At 50.6% G+C, this 21,833-nt stretch overlaps 1 protein-coding gene across 1 annotated transcript in view; it reads left to right on the top strand.

Moving 5' to 3' along the window:
- The window catches only part of LOC144947422 (chitin synthase chs-2-like), a 52,260-nt gene extending 33,904 nt beyond the window's left edge, over positions 1-18,356 (top strand). The window contains exons 7-15 of the mRNA XM_078876671.1: positions 1,312-1,557; positions 9,433-9,557; positions 10,263-10,275; positions 10,869-11,005; positions 11,797-11,963; positions 12,531-12,634; positions 14,290-14,400; positions 14,775-14,977; positions 16,000-18,356. Of these exons, the coding sequence (XP_078732797.1) occupies positions 1,312-1,557; positions 9,433-9,557; positions 10,263-10,275; positions 10,869-11,005; positions 11,797-11,963; positions 12,531-12,634; positions 14,290-14,400; positions 14,775-14,977; positions 16,000-16,189 (1,296 nt within the window). The 3' untranslated portion in view covers positions 16,190-18,356. The remainder of the gene's footprint in view (positions 1-1,311; positions 1,558-9,432; positions 9,558-10,262; positions 10,276-10,868; positions 11,006-11,796; positions 11,964-12,530; positions 12,635-14,289; positions 14,401-14,774; positions 14,978-15,999) is intronic.
- The last annotated feature ends 3,477 nt before the right edge of the window (positions 18,357-21,833 follow it).

Raw genomic sequence — 21,833 nt, 5'->3', positions numbered from 1 at the left:
CGATACCAGGTCAGTAGAGTTTAGTACCGCAGAGGTGGTTTTTCCAGTGAAAGGCCGTAGGATTTCAGACAAAAAACGAGCCAATTTATAGGTGTGGGAGTTGATAGTAGAGCTAATGGGATGAAGAGGTGTATCTTCTTTATGTATCTTTGGCAAGCTGTATAATCTTGGTGGCCTGGCTGCAGAAGGTTTCAACGAGAACTGTTTGGTCTGATCAATTAATGCGGTTGAATCAGAAATGATTTGCTTGGTTTTAGAGACGAAATGTATAAGGTATAGGGTGGTTTATAGCAATACAGTATCTAATTTAATGTTGGGTTTGTCTATGGCAGTATATAGTACGGTGTAGACTCGTGTGATGTAAGAGAACAAAGTTTAGATGGAAGCATATTATATAATTTTTACGACGTAGAATTGTAATGTATTACTTACTGTTAGTAACTCAGCTTATTGTAGAGTATAGTAAGTATACTGATGATGCCATGTAGTTTATACTTTAGTTGTTTATGTAGTTTATACTTTAGTTTTTTTACGTGGTTGTTTAGCAATTGCAGCTAAATACTATTAACATTCCTTTTAATGCTACCCCCCTTCCCCCTCCCTTTGATGCTGCTAATCCTGCATAATGCACGGGCATAATATTAAATTGAAACCCCCCCGCCCACCTCCTACGCATTTTCATATGCTAAATCCCTCTTGATATGCAAATTATTTTGTCTAGGCGCTCTTCTTCCCACCTCCCCCCCTCCAACCCAGCTTAAATATACGCTCAAGCTTGGTGGTGTTTCATTCTTCACCTGAGGACGGCTTCTTGCGTTGTGGCCGAAACGTCGTGAGAATTATTTTATGTTTTATTTTTATTATTGTATTACTTCCCTTCTACGTGACTTTACCGAAAGAACCAAGAAGATGAATCCCTGCAGTCACGAAAGCTTTAAATCGAAATACAAAGCAACTTCCAATAAGTGGTGGTGATTGTACACAGAGGACGATGGTGATGATGATGGCTAATGTCTCCTCCATCGTCCTGCAGCGCTGCTGCGATGGCGAGATGTTAACTCCCTCGTCTGGTATACAGGAGGTCGTGGGTTTAATCCCGACCCTAACGCCTGTTGTATATTTGGAGTCTGTGTGTTCTTCTGTCTTCCCTGCACGTTTAATCTGCGTTTCGAGTTTTTGGCTGCTGCTATACATTTCCACGTGATAAGCCACTTCGTTGAGCTATCATTTGGGCCAGGTGGCTTCTGAAAAGAGCTGTATACCTCAGTGGACCTTACACTGGTAAAGTAAATACATTTTTTTTTGTTTAAGGTGGCCATGGTACTCACCGTGGTCTACATGTTTCTCATGACGGGCACGCTGCTCGCTTTGATCGGCGACCTCATCAAGAACGGCATCCTCACGCCCAGCTGCATCTTCTTCATCACGCTTGCGGGCATCTACCTCATCACCGCGGTGCTGCACCCACGCGAGTTCTTCTGCATCGTGCACGGCTTCATGTATTTTATCTGCATCCCCACGGGATACCTACTGCTGCTCATCTACTCGCTGGTCAACATGTGAAGTATTGGAAAATGACGGCAGGAAACTCCTTGACGGGAACACACTTCTTTTATTAAATCTTGACTTGTAACAACACAACGCGTGACCTCTCTTCTTCACACCGCACTTCTCTTGACTCAGGATTCTGTGCTGCCGGCTCTCTGTGCCTCGTGTAGACTCCGCGCCTCGGCTACACTCCTCTCTCGCCTCGTGTAGACTCTGCGCCTCTGCTACACTCTCCTCTCTCGCCTCGTGTAGACTTTGCCTCTCTCTCGCTGGCTACACCGTATGCATACTCGGCTCGTGCAGACCGTTCTCTCTCGCTGGCTACACCGTATGCATACTCGGCTCGTGCAGACCGTTCTCTCTCGCTGGCTACACACTACACATTACTCAGCTCGTGTAGACCGTTCTATCTCGCTGGCTACACACTATACATTACTCAGCTCGTGTAGACCGTTCTATCTCGCTGGCTACACACTATACATTACTCAGCTCGTGTAGACCGTTCTATCTCGCTGGCTACACACTATACATTACTCAGCTCGTGTAGACCGTTCTATCTCGCTGGCTACACACTATACATTACTCAGCTCGTGTAGACCTTTCTCTCTCGCTGGCTACACACTATACCTTACTCAGCTCGTGTAGACCTTTCTCTCTCGCTGGCTACACACTATACCTTACTCAGCTCGTGTAGACCTTTCTCTCTCGCTGGCTACACACTATACCTTACTCCCTTCTACTCTCCATTTCTCTCCTCTCCGGGCTCTATCTCTACACCTTCGTCTTCATTCTTAGATGGTTCCACTTCTGCCCCTTGCTCCTCTGTGCATCACCTTATATACCCCTTCTTCCCGGGAGACGGAGCGGATGCGGACCTCAACGTCGGCACCGCTCCTCCGTTACCCAATCCCCACGCGCTATCCCCACGATCCGGTTCCGCTCAGCGCGTGTTTCCACTCTCCGACCAATCACACCGCGCTGCTACCCGATCACTCCCTCTGGGCGCGTCACCGGCACACAGCCAATCAGCAGCACTACCCCCACCCGCGCACTGACGCCTGCTCCTCCCCGTCAGCGCGCGTCACCACACACACACCCGCACATACGCGCTGGCACACGACATACACACCCAGCGCGTATCACCACTACATCACCCCCTCCCACATAGCTCGCAGCCGGCCCGGCTGCTAACAACAACCAACCACGACGATAAAACGACAACCAACAAAAAAAAACCCCATAACCCCCCGAGTGTGCCCCGTAACATAACACAACAACAACAACAACAAGAATAACTATGTACAGATTGACAATGAACGCGAAAAGTCAACAATAACACGATACGAGCAAATTCGAAACGAACGCGCCCCACGTCCCTGCGACTACACGCAGTGACGAGGCGCTCCGACTGCCCCGACTCCTCACGAGGCAGGTCATGCAAAGTAGCACGACCTGGCGCGAGTCCGTCTGGCTGGTCCATCGTATGGGGCGGGACACTGACGACCGTCCGGCGGTTCCGGCCGCTCCAGACGGCGCGGAACGGGCCTGAAAGGGCCGGCCCCGCCGCGGAGATCCGGCCGCCGGTGATCGGCAGCTGTCAGTTCCGAGACACCTGGGAGCAGATCAGGCGACAATACGTGTGGATCAGGCAGAGACATTTCCCCCTCTGGGTCGCCGGTCACGTCACACGCCCGGCCATCACGACACAAGGGGAGGCCATATGGAGGCGAGAACGGTTTCAGTCGGGAGGGGTGAACGTACCACCGGCGCTTTCCCCACTTTATCTGAACGCACTGGGGCCGTGCAACGCGCACGACCTCCACGGGTCCCCTCCACGGTCTCAACAATTTAGGCGACGTAGCCAAGGGTGCCTGAGGGCAATGCAGCCAGGCCCTGTCACCTGGTTTCCATTCGTGCATGGACACCTTCCGTGCCCGCAACCGTTCATTAGCAATTTGGCGAGCCCGCGAATTAAGCCGTGCGGCCTCCCTCGCCTCTGTCAGCTTATGAATATTAAACTTAATATGTTCTGCCAAATTAGAATTAGTTCGTGGAGCGGACAGGCCAAGTTGCGTTTCTATTGGCGGGTCAGCTTCCCGACCGTACATCAAATAGAATGGGGAAAACCCCGTAGCTGCATGGGGGGCCATTCTATACGCGGCAAGGACTCCCGGGACCTGCAGGTCCCAATCTACATGTGCCTCGCACACCTGCTGGCACAGCATGGAAGTCAAGGTTTTGTGGAGTCTCTCCACCATCCCGTCAGTCTGCGGGTGGTACGGGGAGGTACGCACCTTCTTGGTACCCAACAGATCGCACACCTCTTGCAACAATTTACTCGAAAAATTTTTACCTTGGTCGGTCAGCAGGCGTTCGGGAGCCCCCTTGTCCAGGACATAGCCCTGGACGAAGGCATCCGTCACAGCCGCTGCCGACTGGTTAGCGAGAGGCCACGCCATAGGCCATCGGGTAAAGTATTCGACCCCCACTAACAAATATTTATTCCCTCTCGGCGTGACTGGGAAGGGCCCCAAAATATCGAGTGCAACGAGCTCGTTGGTACGCGAGACCTGAATAGATTGCAGCGGTGGATTAGCTGCCACGGCCGGTGGTTTACGCCTGGCGCACTCAACGCACCCCTTCAGAATATGCACCACATCACTTCCCATCCCCGGCCAGTAATAGTCACGCTGAAGCAGGGCAAGCGTCTTGTTAACTCCCAAGTGCAAGAGGCGTTCGTGTGCCGCCAAGACAACCCTCCCCCTCACAGCGGAAGGCACCACGAGTGCGTTCCGCCGGGACAAACGGTCCCATTTCAATAACACGCCCCGCTCAAGTACATAGGAGCCGGTACGCTCCTGGTCCCCCTCGGGACCCCCAACCTTGCGGCGCAATGCTAGCAGCGAGCTGTCCGCCATCTGGAGGCGGCCCCATTCGCTGAGCGACAGCGAGAGCAGCGAGTCCCGACCCTGAGAGGCAGTGGAATCATCCCCACTCGGTGCGCCCGCTGTCGCAGCCAGTGCCCCCATCTCCCCCGCAAGCGTCGGTTTACAGCGCGCCGATCCCGACAAACACGCGCATTCATCACAAGGCAACAACCGCGACAAGCAATCGGCATTCGTGTGTCGCAACCCCTTACGGTACGTAGTCGTAAACTGATAGTCCTGGAGGACTTCCAACCAACGCGACAACTGGCCCGAGGGCTGGGCGACCCTCAATGAATACTGTAGCGCCGCGTGGTCCGTTCGGACTGTAAAGTGACGACCATACAGATATGGCCTAAACTGCTGCACAAAAAAAACAATGGCAAGCAGCTCGCGACGGGTGACACAGTAGCGCTGCTCCGCCGGAGACAACACCCTACTACCGTAGGCGACGACTCTTTCGACACCCCCAACGACTTGGGATAGCACCCCCCCAATGCCCGTGTTGCTAGCATCCGTGTCCAGCAAAAAGGGACTGGCAAAATCGGGATAACACAAGGGTGGGGCACCCACCAAGGCGTCCCGGAGGGAGCGAAACGCGGCCTCCTCCTCCGGTCCCCATTTGAACTTCACTCCCTTCGCCGTTAGAGCGTGCAAGGGTTTTGCAATAGTGGCGAAGTGCTCAACGAACCGCCGATAATAAGAAGCAAACCCGATGAAACTACGCACGTCGGAAACGGACGTAGGCGTCGGCCACGAACCGACACAATCCGTCTTCGCGGGATCGGTGGAGATCCCCGAAGAATCGACAATGTGACCCAAGTATCTAACGGACCTACGAAGGAGGTGACATTTGGCCGGTTTAAATTTCAACTTAGCCGATCGCATTCGCAAGAACACCCCTCTCAATCGCCGGAGGTGTTCCTCAAACGTTTTACTGAAAACAATGACATCGTCCATATAAATCAAGCATGTATCCCACTGCAAGCCCGACAAAACCAGCTCCATAAGTCGCTGAAACGTCGCTGGAGAGGAGTGAAGTCCCATGGGTAACCGGTTAAACTGGAACAGCCCCCCTGGAGTCCGAAATGCTGTCTTAGGTTTCGACTCTTCGTCGAGCGGCAACTGCCAAAACCCCGATAACAAATCAAGAGTCGAAAAATATCGCGCACCAGACAATGCATCGAGGGACTCATCCATCCTGGGGAGCGGATACGCGTCAGCCACAGAGATCTTATTCAGGCGACGGAAATCAACGCAGAATCGCAGGGACCCGTCCTGCTTCTTAACCAGCACAATAGGCGCTCCCCACGGGCTAGAGGAGGGTGAAATAATATCGGCTTCTAGCATATCGTTAACAGCCGACTGAACATGTTCCTTCTCCACGGGACTCAGTCGGAAGGGATTTAGCCTGACCGGCGCCGCATCGCCCGTTTCAATGTGATGGTGCAACAAATCCGTGCACCCAATGTCATACTTATGTTTACTGAATACATCAGAGAATTCAATGAGCAACTCGCGCAGCGCACCCAACTGCGCCGCCGACAAATCGTCCGAGGCGGCACATAACGAATGGACCCACTCAAGGTCTTCCCTTGGCTCAACGTTCCGCGCGGGGCTCGAGCCCACCTGCGCAACCAACCCATCATCCCCAGGAACCTGCGCCGCGTGAGCCAGCACGGTGCCCTGCGGGATGACAGCTGGTCGCGACCCCGCGTTCAAAACCATCACAAACGGATCCCTGTCAGCCCGCACCAAAGTGTGAGCCACCGATAAATCAAGACCCCCGACAGCCTTGTTAGAAGGACCCAAAAGCATACTCTGTCCCGAAGCCTCCCTCACCCATGGTTTTCGCAACCGGAGGGGAATCAACATCTGTGAACCCGGGGGCACTTGCACTGTCTGCGTCGCCACCGCTTGTATCGTAGCGCACGCCGTCCGAATGTCAGTAGGGCCCGTCAAAAATGAAATCCGGCGACCCGATGGCAGTTCAATGCATCGTTGATCGATAAGAATTTTAATGGGCATTTTAGCCAAAAAGTCAGTGCCCAAAAGACACGGAACTGCCAAGGAAGACGAAACGAAAACGGGTCCCGATAATTTGATATCTCCAATGCAAATGGACGCCCTAACCTGACCGATAATGCCCAACGATCCCCCATTAGCGGCGTAAAATGGCACATCCACTGGAAGCAGCGGACGACAATGGACTGGAAGAATATTATAAATGAGGTCCGATATAATAGTTGCCGATGCCCCCGTGTCCACTAACACCCTAATCTCAACCCCATCAATAGATCCCGTAACAACGGACGAACCCGCCGAAGCAGCCACAATTCTATGCCCCAATTCCGCCCATTCAATGTCTCCCTGGTCCCGGCCGAACCCCCCTCGCCGAACCGAATCCCCGAACCTTAACCGGCCCTCCTCCGCCGCAACGCGGCGTCCCATGTGTGCCGAATAAACAGGCCGAGCGTGTGAGGTGCCGCGACTTGCCGGGGATTGTAGAGATGACTTGGGCTCTCGGTCGTCGTCCAGCCGAGCTCCCATGGCGCGCTGCCGCGGAGCGCGGCACCCGGACGCCACGTGGCCCCGGAGGCCGCAGTTATAGCACGTGACGAGGGTCGGAGTAGATCTTGGTTGCTCCGACTTTCGGCCCGATCGCAGAGGCGACCGGGCCCCCGGCCTCCAGTCCCCTGGTCGTCCCGTGGCGAACGCCTCCTCTCGTGGGCTGACGACTTGGGGTTCGGCGACCACCAACCCCGGGGCTGCGACGACAGCAGCGTTGCAACCAATGCCTTGCTTCCGTTGTAGGGCCTCGTGCGCTTGAATACTCGTGGCGACTCTCAAAGAAGAAATATCAATGTCGTCAGCTGTGTTGATAGGGACCCCCAGGTCCTGCGCCAACTTGAGCAGCTGCTCCAAAACCATCGCGTCTTGGCCCTCCTCGTCCATCCGAGGGAACGCAGCATCAGCAAGAGCCAGCAACGCCGTGCGATAGGCCAGCGCGGTCTCCGTGGCCGCTTTCCGTCTTGCGTAGAACTGATGGCGGCATGTAGAGGGAGGCCCGTAGACCCTGGCCAACAAACCCAGCGCATCCTTCAGCGTGGAGCGGTCCGACTTCCGTGCAGCCCTGAAGGCCGCGAGCGCATCGTCGTCCAGCATGGCGGGCAATGCCCGCAGCGCCGTAGCATCGGACCACGCTGACATCTCTTGATGCGCCAAAAACCTTCGCTGAAATTGGCCCCAGTCTCCGCCTTCCGCCTTGAAGGCTGACAACGTGGGCAGGCGCTGCTGAAAAATGAAGTCATCCGCCTCGTGGTTCCTCTCCGCCTGTCCGTCGGTGTCTAAGATGGCGGCTCCAGCAGCAGACGTAAGATGGCGGACCCCCTCGCGCGCTGATGAAGTCGATGCGCGCGCTTGGGAACCCACCACCACGTGGCGCTCGCCGTTCCCGCCAAAAGTAGGCCCAGGCGCAATGGCGGGAATCCCCCATTCGTTTTGGCGGGAATCTGCGGGGCGACCTTGTAAAATGTCCCCCACCGTCCCCGCTCCTCCCGACGAGCTGATCTCCGCCAAGATGGACGCGGCGGCGAGCAGCAGCTCCGCCAGTCGGGAGTGCGCCTCACGAAGCCCGGCGTCTGTCCCCGGTCGCTCGGCCGGCGCCGTCGACGGACCCTGCAGCGTGGGCAAGTCCTCTTCCTCACCCCCCGCCACCAGCGGCTCCGAGTCGTCCAGGTCTTCCTCGCGGTCAATCCCGTGGGTCCTACGGGTCTTCCTCGTCTCCATACTTGGAAGCCCGTTTCACTTCTGACGCCAGATGAAGTATTGGAAAATGACGGCAGGAAACTCCTTGACGGGAACACACTTCTTTTATTAAATCTTGACTTGTAACAACACAACGCGTGACCTCTCTTCTTCACACCGCACTTCTCTTGACTCAGGATTCTGTGCTGCCGGCTCTCTGTGCCTCGTGTAGACTCCGCGCCTCGGCTACACTCCTCTCTCGCCTCGTGTAGACTCTGCGCCTCTGCTACACTCTCCTCTCTCGCCTCGTGTAGACTTTGCCTCTCTCTCGCTGGCTACACCGTATGCATACTCGGCTCGTGCAGACCGTTCTCTCTCGCTGGCTACACCGTATGCATACTCGGCTCGTGCAGACCGTTCTCTCTCGCTGGCTACACACTACACATTACTCAGCTCGTGTAGACCGTTCTATCTCGCTGGCTACACACTATACATTACTCAGCTCGTGTAGACCGTTCTATCTCGCTGGCTACACACTATACATTACTCAGCTCGTGTAGACCGTTCTATCTCGCTGGCTACACACTATACATTACTCAGCTCGTGTAGACCGTTCTATCTCGCTGGCTACACACTATACATTACTCAGCTCGTGTAGACCTTTCTCTCTCGCTGGCTACACACTATACCTTACTCAGCTCGTGTAGACCTTTCTCTCTCGCTGGCTACACACTATACCTTACTCAGCTCGTGTAGACCTTTCTCTCTCGCTGGCTACACACTATACCTTACTCCCTTCTACTCTCCATTTCTCTCCTCTCCGGGCTCTATCTCTACACCTTCGTCTTCATTCTTAGATGGTTCCACTTCTGCCCCTTGCTCCTCTGTGCATCACCTTATATACCCCTTCTTCCCGGGAGACGGAGCGGATGCGGACCTCAACGTCGGCACCGCTCCTCCGTTACCCAATCCCCACGCGCTATCCCCACGATCCGGTTCCGCTCAGCGCGTGTTTCCACTCTCCGACCAATCACACCGCGCTGCTACCCGATCACTCCCTCTGGGCGCGTCACCGGCACACAGCCAATCAGCAGCACTACCCCCACCCGCGCACTGACGCCTGCTCCTCCCCGTCAGCGCGCGTCACCACACACACACCCGCACATACGCGCTGGCACACGACATACACACCCAGCGCGTATCACCACTACACATGTATAACGTATCGTGGGGCACGCGCGAGACCAAGGCGCCTTCTGAGCCCACCCCAAAAGAGGTGAGTTACTTTGCTTGTTATCGTTATTCCTGTCGTTGTTTTTGTTTCCAACGCTATTTGGAGTGAAGCTTTCGTGACTGGAGGAATCCATACTCTTTGGTTCTTTCGGTAAAGTCACGTAGGTATAAAATGTATAAATCACGACGTTTCGATCGCAACACAAGCTGGTCGTCCTCAGGCAGAAAAATATAATCCAGCAGTGGAACTGCTGAATCAGCGAGAGAGCAGTTACAACAAGGTTATATATGCGGTATTACCTTGTTATAGCGGTATCTCTTGAGAAAGGTGAGCGAATCGATCAGGTGAGCCTTCTTGTCTTGCAGTCTGTTCACAGCTCTAACAGATGTGTGGAAACCCTCCCCGTAGAGACGGTTCAATCTTGATTTTAAGCTTTCGTGACTGGAGGAATCCATACTCTTTGATTCTTTCGGTAAAGTCACGTAGGTATAAAATAAATCACGACATTTCGATCAAAACACAAGCGTTCGTCCTCAGGCGGAAAAATTGCTAACCTTGCTCAAGAGATGCCGGGACAACAAGGTAATACCGCATATATAACCTTGTTGTAACTGCTGTCTCGCTGGTTCAGCAGTTCCATTGCTGGATTATATTTTTTCCGCCTGAGGACGACCGCTTGTGTTGTGATCGAAACGTCGTGATTTATTTCATTTTATACCTACGTGACTTTACCGAAAGAACGAAAGAGTATAGCTATTTGGAGAGTTGCTCCATTCTCCTCTGTTGCTCTGTCCCGCACCTCCCATTAGCACGATTAGCTACGTACACTGCGAAAGAAGTGTAACATATGTCCCCCACCCCTCCCAAGAGAAAAATCCCCCGTGTAGCCTTGAACCGACTGTTCGGGCAAGTGCTGTTAGGGAGAAGCACCAGTGAAGGCTGGAATGGCACACACGGAGGTGGGTGGCCAGCACCACGCGGGCCGCCTTTGTCTCCTTTGTGGAAATGTTAACTAACCACCGCATTAGGTACTCATTTTTGAGGCTAAGTCAATCTAGGGGAGGCCAAGGACTGGTTCAGATGTATGTTGTGGATGTCGAGGATGAAGTCGTACCCTGGCTTGCCAGGAGAATGCAGTAATACAATTGTGGACGCTCTCTGTTCTATCTGTATTGGACGGAATGTTTCTCCCTCGCAATTTTGGGTTTTCACCATGGTGCTCTGATTTCTTCTTACTAGTAGACACAATGAGTGCCCAATAAAACCTTCATACATAGAGGACCGCAGAGGTCTGACAGTTATTGCCGCTGGTTCACCGATCAGCTGCAGCTACCTTCCAGTTTGTTTGCAATTCCTGCTGGATTGATATCGTTGAAGGACCCTACCACACAATGCCCACCCCCCCCCCCACCTAGCAGAAGAAGAAAAGCAAGCATCGTTGCAATGATGCGACATTCTGTGTGCTGCCACTCGATTGGGACTGCTTCCAGTGGAGGATCAGCGTCTATCCGAAGGAATACGCGGCGATGAGTCAGGAGGATGACATTTCAAGGTACCACCACCTCAATCAGCTCCTGTAGCCATGCTTTTTACTTTGATCCTTACCTCTCGTGTATTGATAGTTCAATGTTTGTGTAATGTTATTGAGGGACTGTGTGTTATCTTGGTGTGGTTTGGGACTGTTGTTGTTTTGTTGCCTTGCCCCAAGCTTGCATTTAGTATTGAACAATCGGCAGTAACTCATGTACTTATACAATTTGCACTCATATGCTTTATTTAAATTTCTTGATTTGTTAGTAATTTGCTTACTTTCCTATACCTGGCACTCATATCGTTTTTTATATTATTTTTTGCTGTAACTTTCTGACCCCATGCCCCTACTGAACATCTGTGAAAAAAGATTAATTGCTCATCGGATTCCTCCTGCAGTATAAATACAGATTCTTGTTATTGATTGGCTATGTCGGGTGGAGGAGGGTTCACGACACAACATTTTTCTCAAAAGTCAATGATGAGTCTTGTCTCAACGTATAGAATGTGATTCTGGTTGTGCTCATATCTGAGGCGCCGTGGTGGTGAGATGTTAATTACCTCGCCTGGTATGCAGGAGGTCGTGGCTTCGATCCCAACCCTGACGATGCCTGTTGCTTATGTGGAGTCTGCGTCTATTCCTTTCTCTCCTTATTTAGAACCATCATGCGATTAGAGTATTTGGCTGCTGGAATTTTCCACGTCATAAGCCACTTCATTGAGTTATAATTTGTGATAGCAAGGTTGATTCTGAAAAAGAACTGTAGAGCTCAAAAATGGTTTAGTTTAACGGTTTGTCATCATCCCTCCCAGCCGAGTAGAGTCGTGCGCGGTGGAACTCGAAGAAGAGACGACGCTACGTCCACTCGAGGCGAGACAACAGGACACCACGAGCACTCAGATGGAGCATCTAGAAGGAGCAGAGAGCGAAAGACGACCTCCAGAGGAATCAGACACGGACCTCGCCCTCCATGCCAAAGGTAAGATTTTCATGAAGCAAAGGCAAAGTCTTTGCTTGTCAGTTAAACAAGATCATGCATCTAAATCGCGCGATGCGGTGACCGTCTTTGTTCAATAAGCGGATGAACGAAGTTTGTGTGGTTGTTTATGCTCCTTGACGAGATCAGCAATGTATTGTGGTTCATTTGTGGCAAGCACTCTGTGTGTAATGAGTGCATGTCGCTGCTGCTGCTGCAGTAGAAGCGTGGGTGACTCTATTCTCTTCCCCTGTTCTGCATGGACATCTTCCGGGTTCTCAAGTTTCCTCCCATGTGTAATTGGTATTGACCAAAATATAACAATCCTGAAAAAAAATACCTGCAAATCACTTAATTGGGACCACACTAAGCAGCAACATTACCCCTCTACTACGGTAACTTGTTAAGATCCTCATGAAGACAGTGCCTTGTGACTCAGCCAGGCTTTCTTGCAGGCTACACCAGCCTAACGATAAGAATAATCACCAACGTGTAATCATCGTTGATATCAATGCAGCTCTTTCCACTGGGAGCGTACCACACATCGCTTGCTTCCTTTGTTCCTTGCAGGGTGCCATGACCTCGTGTGGCAGTGCCACCACAAGATGCAGGTCATGTTTGAGAACGTCCTGCCTCAGGGTTACACTATCACACAGAGATGCTCCCTCGATCAGGTGGGTCCTTGTGTATGTGTGTTTTTATGGCTGTGTCTTTGTGTTTGTGCCTGTGCGTCCGTGTGTCTGTGTGTACCACTCTCTGCACGTGTGCTATGTATACATTGTGGGGAGCAGTGGCGCAGTGGTTAACACACTGCACTTAGAATCTGGTGACCCGAGTTCAATTCCCACTCACGTCTACCAATACCAGTGACGATTATCTGAACCAGTCCTAGGCCTCCCCTAGGTCGACTCAGCCTCAAATGAGTACCTGGAGCTGTGTATAAAAATCTCAAATGAGAACACAAAGGTGGTCGGGCGTGGTGCTCGCCACTCACCTCGTGCGCTGTGCTGGCGTTCGGAGGTGGTCGCTTCAAGCACTTTCTCCATCAGTCTGTTAAGGCTACACGAGGATCTTTGTCCTTGTTGTGTATAAGTGCCCAGAAGATAAGGACAAACATTGATAGAGATCTTAGTGAGGAAACTGCACTACAGTGGTTGTGGAGGAAAGGTAATCGTCAGAGCTCAGTTTAGAAAGTACAGCAGAGGTTGTTATTGGAATAGATGATAGCAATGCCAGCGTGTGTGTTGTGTTCCAGGTTGTATGTTTAAAAGCCTGCCTACAAAGACCTAAACATGCATTTTGTATGCTTGCTTTACTTTGATTAAGAAAATATCTCATAAAACAGAGCATGGCAGCTAATTGGGCCCTTCCAATTGAAGTACATTTATCAAAATAATATCGAGATGTTTATGCTTTATATTTTATATGATTGTTGGGTTTGTTGTACTAAACAATGCAATGGATTTAGAAGTCATCATCTTCCCCCCCCCCCCCGCTGTCTGGCTTTTAATTGTTCAACGTGTTGCCCAGTTGTCCAAATTTCGCTGATTAGTCACTTGTCTGAGTGTCGTTTTCTGTGATGATTAGACAAGTGGCGCGTTTCTCTAATGTGTGGCTTTGAAATAGTTTGAAAAAAGGGACCTTAGCACTAGTTCTGTGATATCCGCTTCTGTTGGGCCATTCTCTATCGGTGTAGGGCTTCACTGCATTTCTCTGCGAGAGTTCTACTTGCAGTTTTATCTCATGCCAGGACACTGATAGCGCATTCTGGATAACAATTCTGGGCAATGGGGAGGAAGTGATGTTATTATTCTGGAGGTGGTGGTGGCAACGCTGCTACTACGCGTGGTTGGTGGATTACACACTGAGATGATGTCATGAATCTCCCTTCCCGTGGGCATCAGAAAGGAGCAGCACCCTGGCTCGACAGGCGAGGGCGGTACAGCAAATGTGGACTCCACTGTTCCGTCTCTGTGGGATGGAGTGTTGCTCCCTCACATGCGTTTGTTTCTCCAGTTGCTCCGATTTCCTGCCACATGTGAACCCTCATTAATTGGCCGAGAACACGTTTATATACAGAGGACTGCATAGCGTGGGCAGTTGTTGGTAGCACTGTCACATGGTGTGCATGGCTGCGGCTTTCCCATCTATCTGTGATTCCTCCTCGGTTCACCGAGTCGCTCCCTATATCTTTCTTCGACAGCGAGCAAATAACTGTGCAGTGGTGGGGAATTACAACTTAATATTAATATTATTCATCGGAGTAAGTTGTTGTTATTTGGACAATCGCACAAAGTGTACCTTCTGTCCCATGATCGGGAATGGATAGGAGGAAGACGAGTTCTGGAAGAGCATGATCAGCGACTACCTCAAGCCTCTGGAGGAAGACAACGCTCACAAGAAACGTGTGAATCAGGAACTCTTCGAGATAAGAAATAAGGTACTGGCGACGCATCATCGCGAGTACCGGAGATGCTTCAATAACAGAATAATTGCGTTACAGCGACAACGCGTTGTGCAAACACCAGGCATTAAGCGAGTACTTACCGTACTTGGTCTGTGCTAGAAGAAGATTAAAAGGACATTGTATTATGTATGACTTATTATTCCTACTAATTTATTGCAAATTATTCTAATCATTCTAAAATGTATAAACCATGAAACAATAACAACACAAGTTACAATTTGGTGTTGGGCATGGACAGTAGGGGAGGGAATTGAACTCACAAAGAGGGGGTTCCTAAACAACCTCGGGTCACCCCCCCCGGCCAATGCAATGTAAAGCAGGCCAGGTCTGTCTGTCCCAACGTGCAGGGCACGTTTGTCTACTTCTTGATCAACGCGCTGTGGCTGGTGGCGACCCTGGCACTGCAGTTCGTGGGAGCCGTCCTTAACATCAAGATCCCGAGCACGAAGAATGAGGGGACGGTCATCGACGTGCCTCCCCTCGCCTTCATGTTCCTCATCACCTCCGCCAGCATGCTCATAATCCAGTTCCTGGCCATGCTGTACCACAGGTGAGGGGGTGGGGGGTAGACCCACGCATGGCCATAGGAGGTATGTGTGCGTGTCGACTCGGTGAACAACAACAGTGACATTTATCTGAACTGGTCCTGGACCTCCCCCTCGTGTGCCGTGCTGGCCTTCAGAGGTGCTACTCGCTGACAGCACTTGCCCAAACAGTATCTTAAGGCTATACTGGGGATCCTTATCTTTGTGTGAGTATGGGTAGTGTGCTTTTGACCAGCTCCTGTTTGGCAGCCGAGGTCTCACTCCGAATCAGTCAGGCAGCATTATCTTTTCATTTGGCTGCGTGACGCTGTGTGAAAGCTCCTTGGTCTGTCACTCGAAGCTCCAGGTTTTCTCGGCCACAGTGATGCCCTCCCTTATCTATGCTTTTGAGAATGACGTGGAGGCCTCTAAAGGAACATTTTTGTGCCAGTTAGAAACATTCAGGCTGACCCTGCCTACAATCCATCCCGAGTGTAACCAGACTGGATTGTGTAACGAGCTCACATATCCTTGAAAGATCTGGACGGTGAACTCCTCTGGCTAGCGCGGCTGTGTTGGCTGGATCAAGTAGCCCCTATGCCCAGCCATCGCATGGTAAAGCGGCTTCTCTTTGGCTGCATAGAGGGGGCTAACCGGGCACGACATAGACTGGAGAAGAGATGGACTGATGCAGTATGGGAGTATGTGGAGCTGAGTGGACTTGCCAACGACTAGAACCAGTGGTGTCAAGATCGGCCTCTATGGAGAAGGCTCGTTAAGGACGCTGCTGGGCAGTTAGAGGCAGTCACCCTCTAGCAACAACGGAGAGCAGAGGAGCAATGCTCACCACAACAGGCGGAACACCGGGCGACTAAAACTCAACAAGTTGGCACAGTAGGGGGCATAGCTGGTGCATCTGCCAGTCATCTCAGTCAGTTTACCATTAGCCCGTGGGTCTGTCCCGTGACCTTTTGAAGTCTCGCCACCACGGCGCCCCCCCCCCCCCCACTTCCACTTTGTGTCCCCAACCCCCTCCACCCCCGTGTAGGTTGTTCACGCTGCTGCACGTGCTCTCCTATGGGGAGTCGTCGTCGTCGTCGTCGTCATCGTCGTCATCGTCATCGTCGTCACGGCAGCAATCGAGGAGTGGTGCTGTGGGCGGAGACAACGAAGCGTTCGTCAATGACGGAGACAATGATGATGAAACTCAGCAGTGCCGCCTCAGAGAGATCGTCTAACAGATCCCTGGACCTCGACTCGCACGCCGTACATGGACCCACACACGTCGTGGTTGATCAATGACGGTGCGGTCAGTAAAGGTGCAGCCCTGCAAGTTGATTCCCTTGTTGCCACCCCCGGATGATGGTCCTCTTGCTATATGGAGCTCTATAGAGAGCCCCTCTCGAGTGGTGTCTTTGGCTTACTCTTCCACGCTGGGCACAGATGCCTTGAAAGACGTGGGAGTTGCCCATGCTTCACATCACCACCGCCCGTGACCTGCCGATCGACCAACTGTGCTGTGTCCATTTATGTGGCTGAGTGGACAGAGGTGGTGGGATTTAAGAAGCTTGCAGCAACATGGGACCTTTCAGTGTCGCTTCAATTTCAGCGGCACTGCAAGTGTATTGTCGTGTTAATTGCAGTATAGCAAGCCTTTCATTACAATGGAATTCAGTCAAAAGAGCTACTGTTCAACAATGATGGACATCTCTCGTAACATGATGTGCTCAAGTAAATGTAGGGGCTTTGAAGCTGCTCCTGGCCACAGACTTGGAGTGAAGATGCACGCGCAGTTGGGAGAAGGGGATTCAGGTTTTGAGAATGAAAAGTCCTCCCCACTGAGCGGAGATTGACCGGAGACTTCAGCATGAGGACTTTGCTGCTGGAGCAGAGAGAGTGCAGATGGAAGGGGAGAGGGAGGTAAATAATGGTCAAGTCCCTAGAAGAGTGTGAAGAGTATCAGTGGGCCCTTGAGGTTGACTTGGGATAGGGTGGGGAGCCAGTTGAGGGATTCGTGATGTGGGCTCGTTTACGCGTGAGGTGGAGATGTCTTAGGAGCATCAGCGACCATTGCCAGCGACGATTATTATATTTTCAATGTATAAAAGCGTAAGTGGTATTCTCCAATAGAAATTGATATCCGATACATAATGCATGTGATGATTTATTTGCTCACAATTATGTTTCCAGTTCGACATCAGATAGAGACGGCGATTCTATGTAGCAGTGGTCAGATGAAGGAAACGTCATGTTCTTATATGTATGTGTGTTGAACTTATTTTGCATCGCACTTAGCCAACCATGCTAATCGGGGATGTAAACATCACGCACACCAAGACTGGTCCGTTAACCATTGTAGTTAATGCAATCACATTTGTATGCCTGATTAATTTAGATGGTTAGCAACCAACATGGACAATCTTGTTTTTAGAAAGGTTTCCCTACCAGGCAACACTAAACAAGATCCCCCGTATAACTTTAATAGACTAAACGGGCTGTTACTGAGCACCTATAACGGCCATCATGACACACAAGGAGGTGGGTGGCCAGCACCAAGTCAAACCACCTTACTGCACCAGGTACTCATTTGAGGCTGATTCGACCTATGGGAGGCCCAGAACCGGTTCAGATAATTAATTAATCGCTACTGTTGTTGGTGGCCATGAGTGGGAATCAAACTGGGGTCGCCAAGTTCTTAGCGCAAAAGATAATGAATGGCACATACTATTTTGAAGTACTTGTGCAGGGCTATGAAGATGCGTTTTATTACTTTTTTTTTGGCCATATATATATCTATATACCTATATATATATTTATTGGTATTTATAATGTTATTTATTACAGAGATGTAGAGTTACATTGAGACTGTATGGATACATAAAACAAGATAGAAGAGGCAGTCAGGCAAAGGGACATTCATTCAACAATGCCATCCATTCAAAGCAGATGGTTTCCCCAGAATATTGCATTATAGAAGTGAATGCATGATTTTAATGCCAAGGCAATGATTTTCTGCTAATTGCCACCAATAATATGTCATCTCCCTCGCCCGGTACACAGGAGGTCATGGGTTTAATTGCCAGAGTCTGGCGATGCCTGCTGTTGTACATTTGGAGTCTGCGTGTTCTCTCTCCCTGTGGTGGTCGGAGCTTGGATTTTTCTCCGCGTTCCTTGGTTCAGATGATTTGGCTGCTGCTACAAATGTCCACGTGTGGTGATATCAGTCAGTGCGGTCATGAGCTATGGCTAGGTCACCTATGAATAAGAGCTCATAGTGCAGTGGACTTTAACTGGTAACTGCTAAATATTCTGTTGATTCCCTTGCAGCTTTGGATCATTAAGCCAAACGCTTAACGATCCAAGCCTTTGAGGTCCACACTTCAATGGGCGCTTGTAGCGCTTACGCACAGGCCAAGCTCTCTGTGTCTCTCTGATGGATGTCGGGCTGACGGGCTCTTTCCGTGGCACAGAAGACATTTGTAGTGAGCGGCTGAACGTGCACTCCTCCCCCACCCCCCCCCCTCGAGTAGAATGTAGGTTACACTCCACTGCTTAATAAGAAATCCTGATAGGTTATTTTTAATTTACAACGTCGCGATTTATTTGCACTAATAAAGTTTACTGAGCCTCTGTTGTGCCGTTATCAGTCATGTTTTCTCGACTGCTTGCATAGAGATAATGGCGCAGACCTTCAATGAATCACCCCTCGGGGCGATTTAAACAGCCTGCCACCTACAGATTGCGCAACAGAGCCCCATACGACTTACAGCGGCGTTTTGAACTCGTCCGTTGGTGTAATTTTCATTGTTACCTGTAGCCACCCACCGCCAAATTTACATATCGCTTGGTTCACAGTTTAGCGCACTAATCAATACCCCCAACCACTTTAGCATTACCACATCCACATACATAAAAATTGCGTATGCATCACCCACTTGAAATAATGCCACTTTGCATAGTTGTCGAGATTTATGGAGGTGGACGGGTTAATCAGAAAACAACGCTGGGCTGTCACCAGTGAGAAAATGGTTTCAGCTACTGAACCTAACTTTTATTTTACCCAGGTAATACAATTTCGTGGAAGGAACAACTATGAGTGACGACATGAGGCCATGCACGACTGTGAGCAGAAGTCTTCCAAGTCAACTATTTTGTTTATTAAATGAAAGAAAGTATTTTTATTATACTAGATATGGCCATAAACGACCTGGCCACAAATAATAGCTCGATGAATTGGATTATCACGTGTACATTTTTAGCAGCAGCCAAATTATCTGAAGGCACGTTGATTCAAAATGTGGAGGGAAAAACCGGAGGACCTGGAGAAAATCCTCGCGACCACGGAGAGAGACATTCTATCCTACAATGCAAGCCCACGGCGGTACACAAGGGACAAAAGGAGAGCAATGGGTGGGGTGGAGCGGCTGTCAGTGAGGGATGTGACGGAATGGAATGGAGGGACATGGGCTGGGAATTTAGCAAATGTTGCTGTGGTAGGGAAGGAGGAATAAGGTGGAATGTGATGGTGAGTGACGGTGACAGATGGGTGCAACGTGGATGAGAGGCGGTGGGGTATGGGGCACATACGTGAAGTGGTAAAATTTGGATGGATGAGGGTATGTGAAGTGTGGTAGGGACAGAGTTCTGGTGGCGAGATAGTTGAGCTGATTGAGAAGCACAGCGGAGGGCTGGGGTAGAGATGTTTCGGTGCACATAGAAAGCGAGACGTGGGAGCCAGGTCATTAATTAGGTTTATTGGAGGGAAAAGACCAGGGGACTGGGAGTGGGTTTGAGATACTTGAAGGCGAACACGAAATATACAATAAGCATCAGGATCGGGATCGAACCCACGGACTCCTGCATAGCAGGCGAGGTAGTTAACATCTAGCCACCAGCCTGTGACTGACAGGGCTCTCCCGGTGTAGCCAGCTGAAGGCCTCACACCAACGACTTACAGACGGGTTGCTAAAAAACCAAAGCAATTGGAAATGGTTCCCACGTGACCACTTGATTTGATTTGCTCTGACAGATGGTGGAGATTGTATCTTCATACCCACACCATCTAACCCAAAGTATACAGGCAGTCCTCGACTTACGAACTCCCGACTTATAAACGCCCGAGTCTATGAAATATAAAAACATAATATTTACTTAAAATGCGAACGGGTCTCAGTAACGTAATAGGATCATAAACCGAGGACTGCCCATAACCAATTACAAATGATAAATACGTAACTTTTTTGTGAATGGGTTAGTGGTCATATATAGTTACTAATAGTTGTTAACATGGGGATAGTAAATTCGTGTGATACAGGTGTGGAATGTGGTCATAGCTGGGATCTTATTTTATAGAGCGCCTTCGCTCAAGGCATTATTTACAAAGTTTATTAAAAGCTATAGCAAACACTGAGTGATTTATATGACAAGGGCAGTGCAAGGCCAGAGGAATGACACCACCACGATCCGCTACCTTGAAAGAGTCATGCACATACTCCTGCCTCTCTTCCATGAGTTCCTCAGTCTTGTACCCGCGTATCCCGCTCTGTTGCACTGCAGTTCTGTGCTCTCCTCCTTCATCAACGTTGTATTATTTATCAGGTCAGACCCACTGAGCTATGAAGCTCTTTTGTCAGAAGTGACCTGGCCACATAATTATAGCTCAACGAAGTGGCTTATTACGTGGAAATGTAAAGCAGCAGCCAAATACTCTAAACGTGAGACGTTGATTCTAAATGTGAAAAAAAACAGGAGCACTGGATAAAAATACACGCGACCACGGGTAAAGAGAATGAAAGAGATATGCATCTTCCAAATATAGAGGGGTCAGGGTCGGGATCGAACCCACGAGCTCCTCTATACCAGGCGAGGGAAATAACATCAGTCGGATCTAAAATAGGTATTGGAGCAGAGAGTAAAACACTGTAAATACAGTACTTGTAAAGACAAAGATCCCCCGTTTAGCCTTACCAGACTGTTGGGGCAAGTACTGTTTGCGAGCAGCACCTATGTAGTGTCCTCCTTCATCTCGGCGTGTGTGTGCGGGTGTTGTGCGGTGCACACACTCAGTCGTAGACGAGGTAGTTGCAAGAGGCACCGTGTCTCTCTTTATTATCCGTTCACACCAACTCCGGCCTCTTCTCTCTCTTTACCACACTGCCGTACAGCCCGGCCTAGACATTTCCCTGTCCTAGATGCACCGACGGCATCGACCCAGACAGCCAACTACTGTCTGGCCACGCAATTATCGGGCGAAGGCGGCAGCGACGATGACAGCGACGACGAGATGAGTCCACTCACAGAACCGGCAGCCCGGAGCTCTCCCTCTTTGCTGCTTATATTCTGCTCGGCACGGCCTGGCTCCCTTCTCGAATCCACCAGAGGGTTCCAGGGGCATCCCTATGAGGTCTACCGTGACCCTTGCCCCAGTTCCGCCGCCCTCCCAGCACACCTGTGTATATGCTCGACGGTGTGTGCGTTAACTGTCCACTGCAGTTACCACTGGTGGACAGCAGTCAGCGTTGTGTCACTACACCTATGAAGGCCAGCATGGCACACGAGGAGTTGGGTCGCCTTTGTCTCGCTCATTACAAACGTTTCCACATCACACCAGCAGAGGGCAGTGTACAGTAAACCATTATTGTGCTGTACCTTTATGCTTTTACGTTTTTGAAATCAACCTTACCAACTTGCACTGATAAGTGTCTTGCCTCACGGCAGATGTGGGGCGTGTGTAAAACAGGAATTTCCTGTTTTTGGATGCTGGGGGTGGTCACGTGACCAGGAAGTTACGATTTTAGATTTCCACTGTACCACGCGGGCGTCGGCCATTACACAGATAAGTCAAGATGGCGGCACACATCGCGTCTCAGTGAAGCTAAACGC

Source organism: Lampetra fluviatilis, chromosome 45 (genome assembly GCF_964198595.1).
Source record: "Lampetra fluviatilis chromosome 45, kcLamFluv1.1, whole genome shotgun sequence".
Taxonomy (NCBI): domain Eukaryota; kingdom Metazoa; phylum Chordata; class Hyperoartia; order Petromyzontiformes; family Petromyzontidae; genus Lampetra; species Lampetra fluviatilis.
Note: the sequence above shows the minus strand (reverse complement) of the source record. Positions and strands in the feature narration are given on the sequence as shown.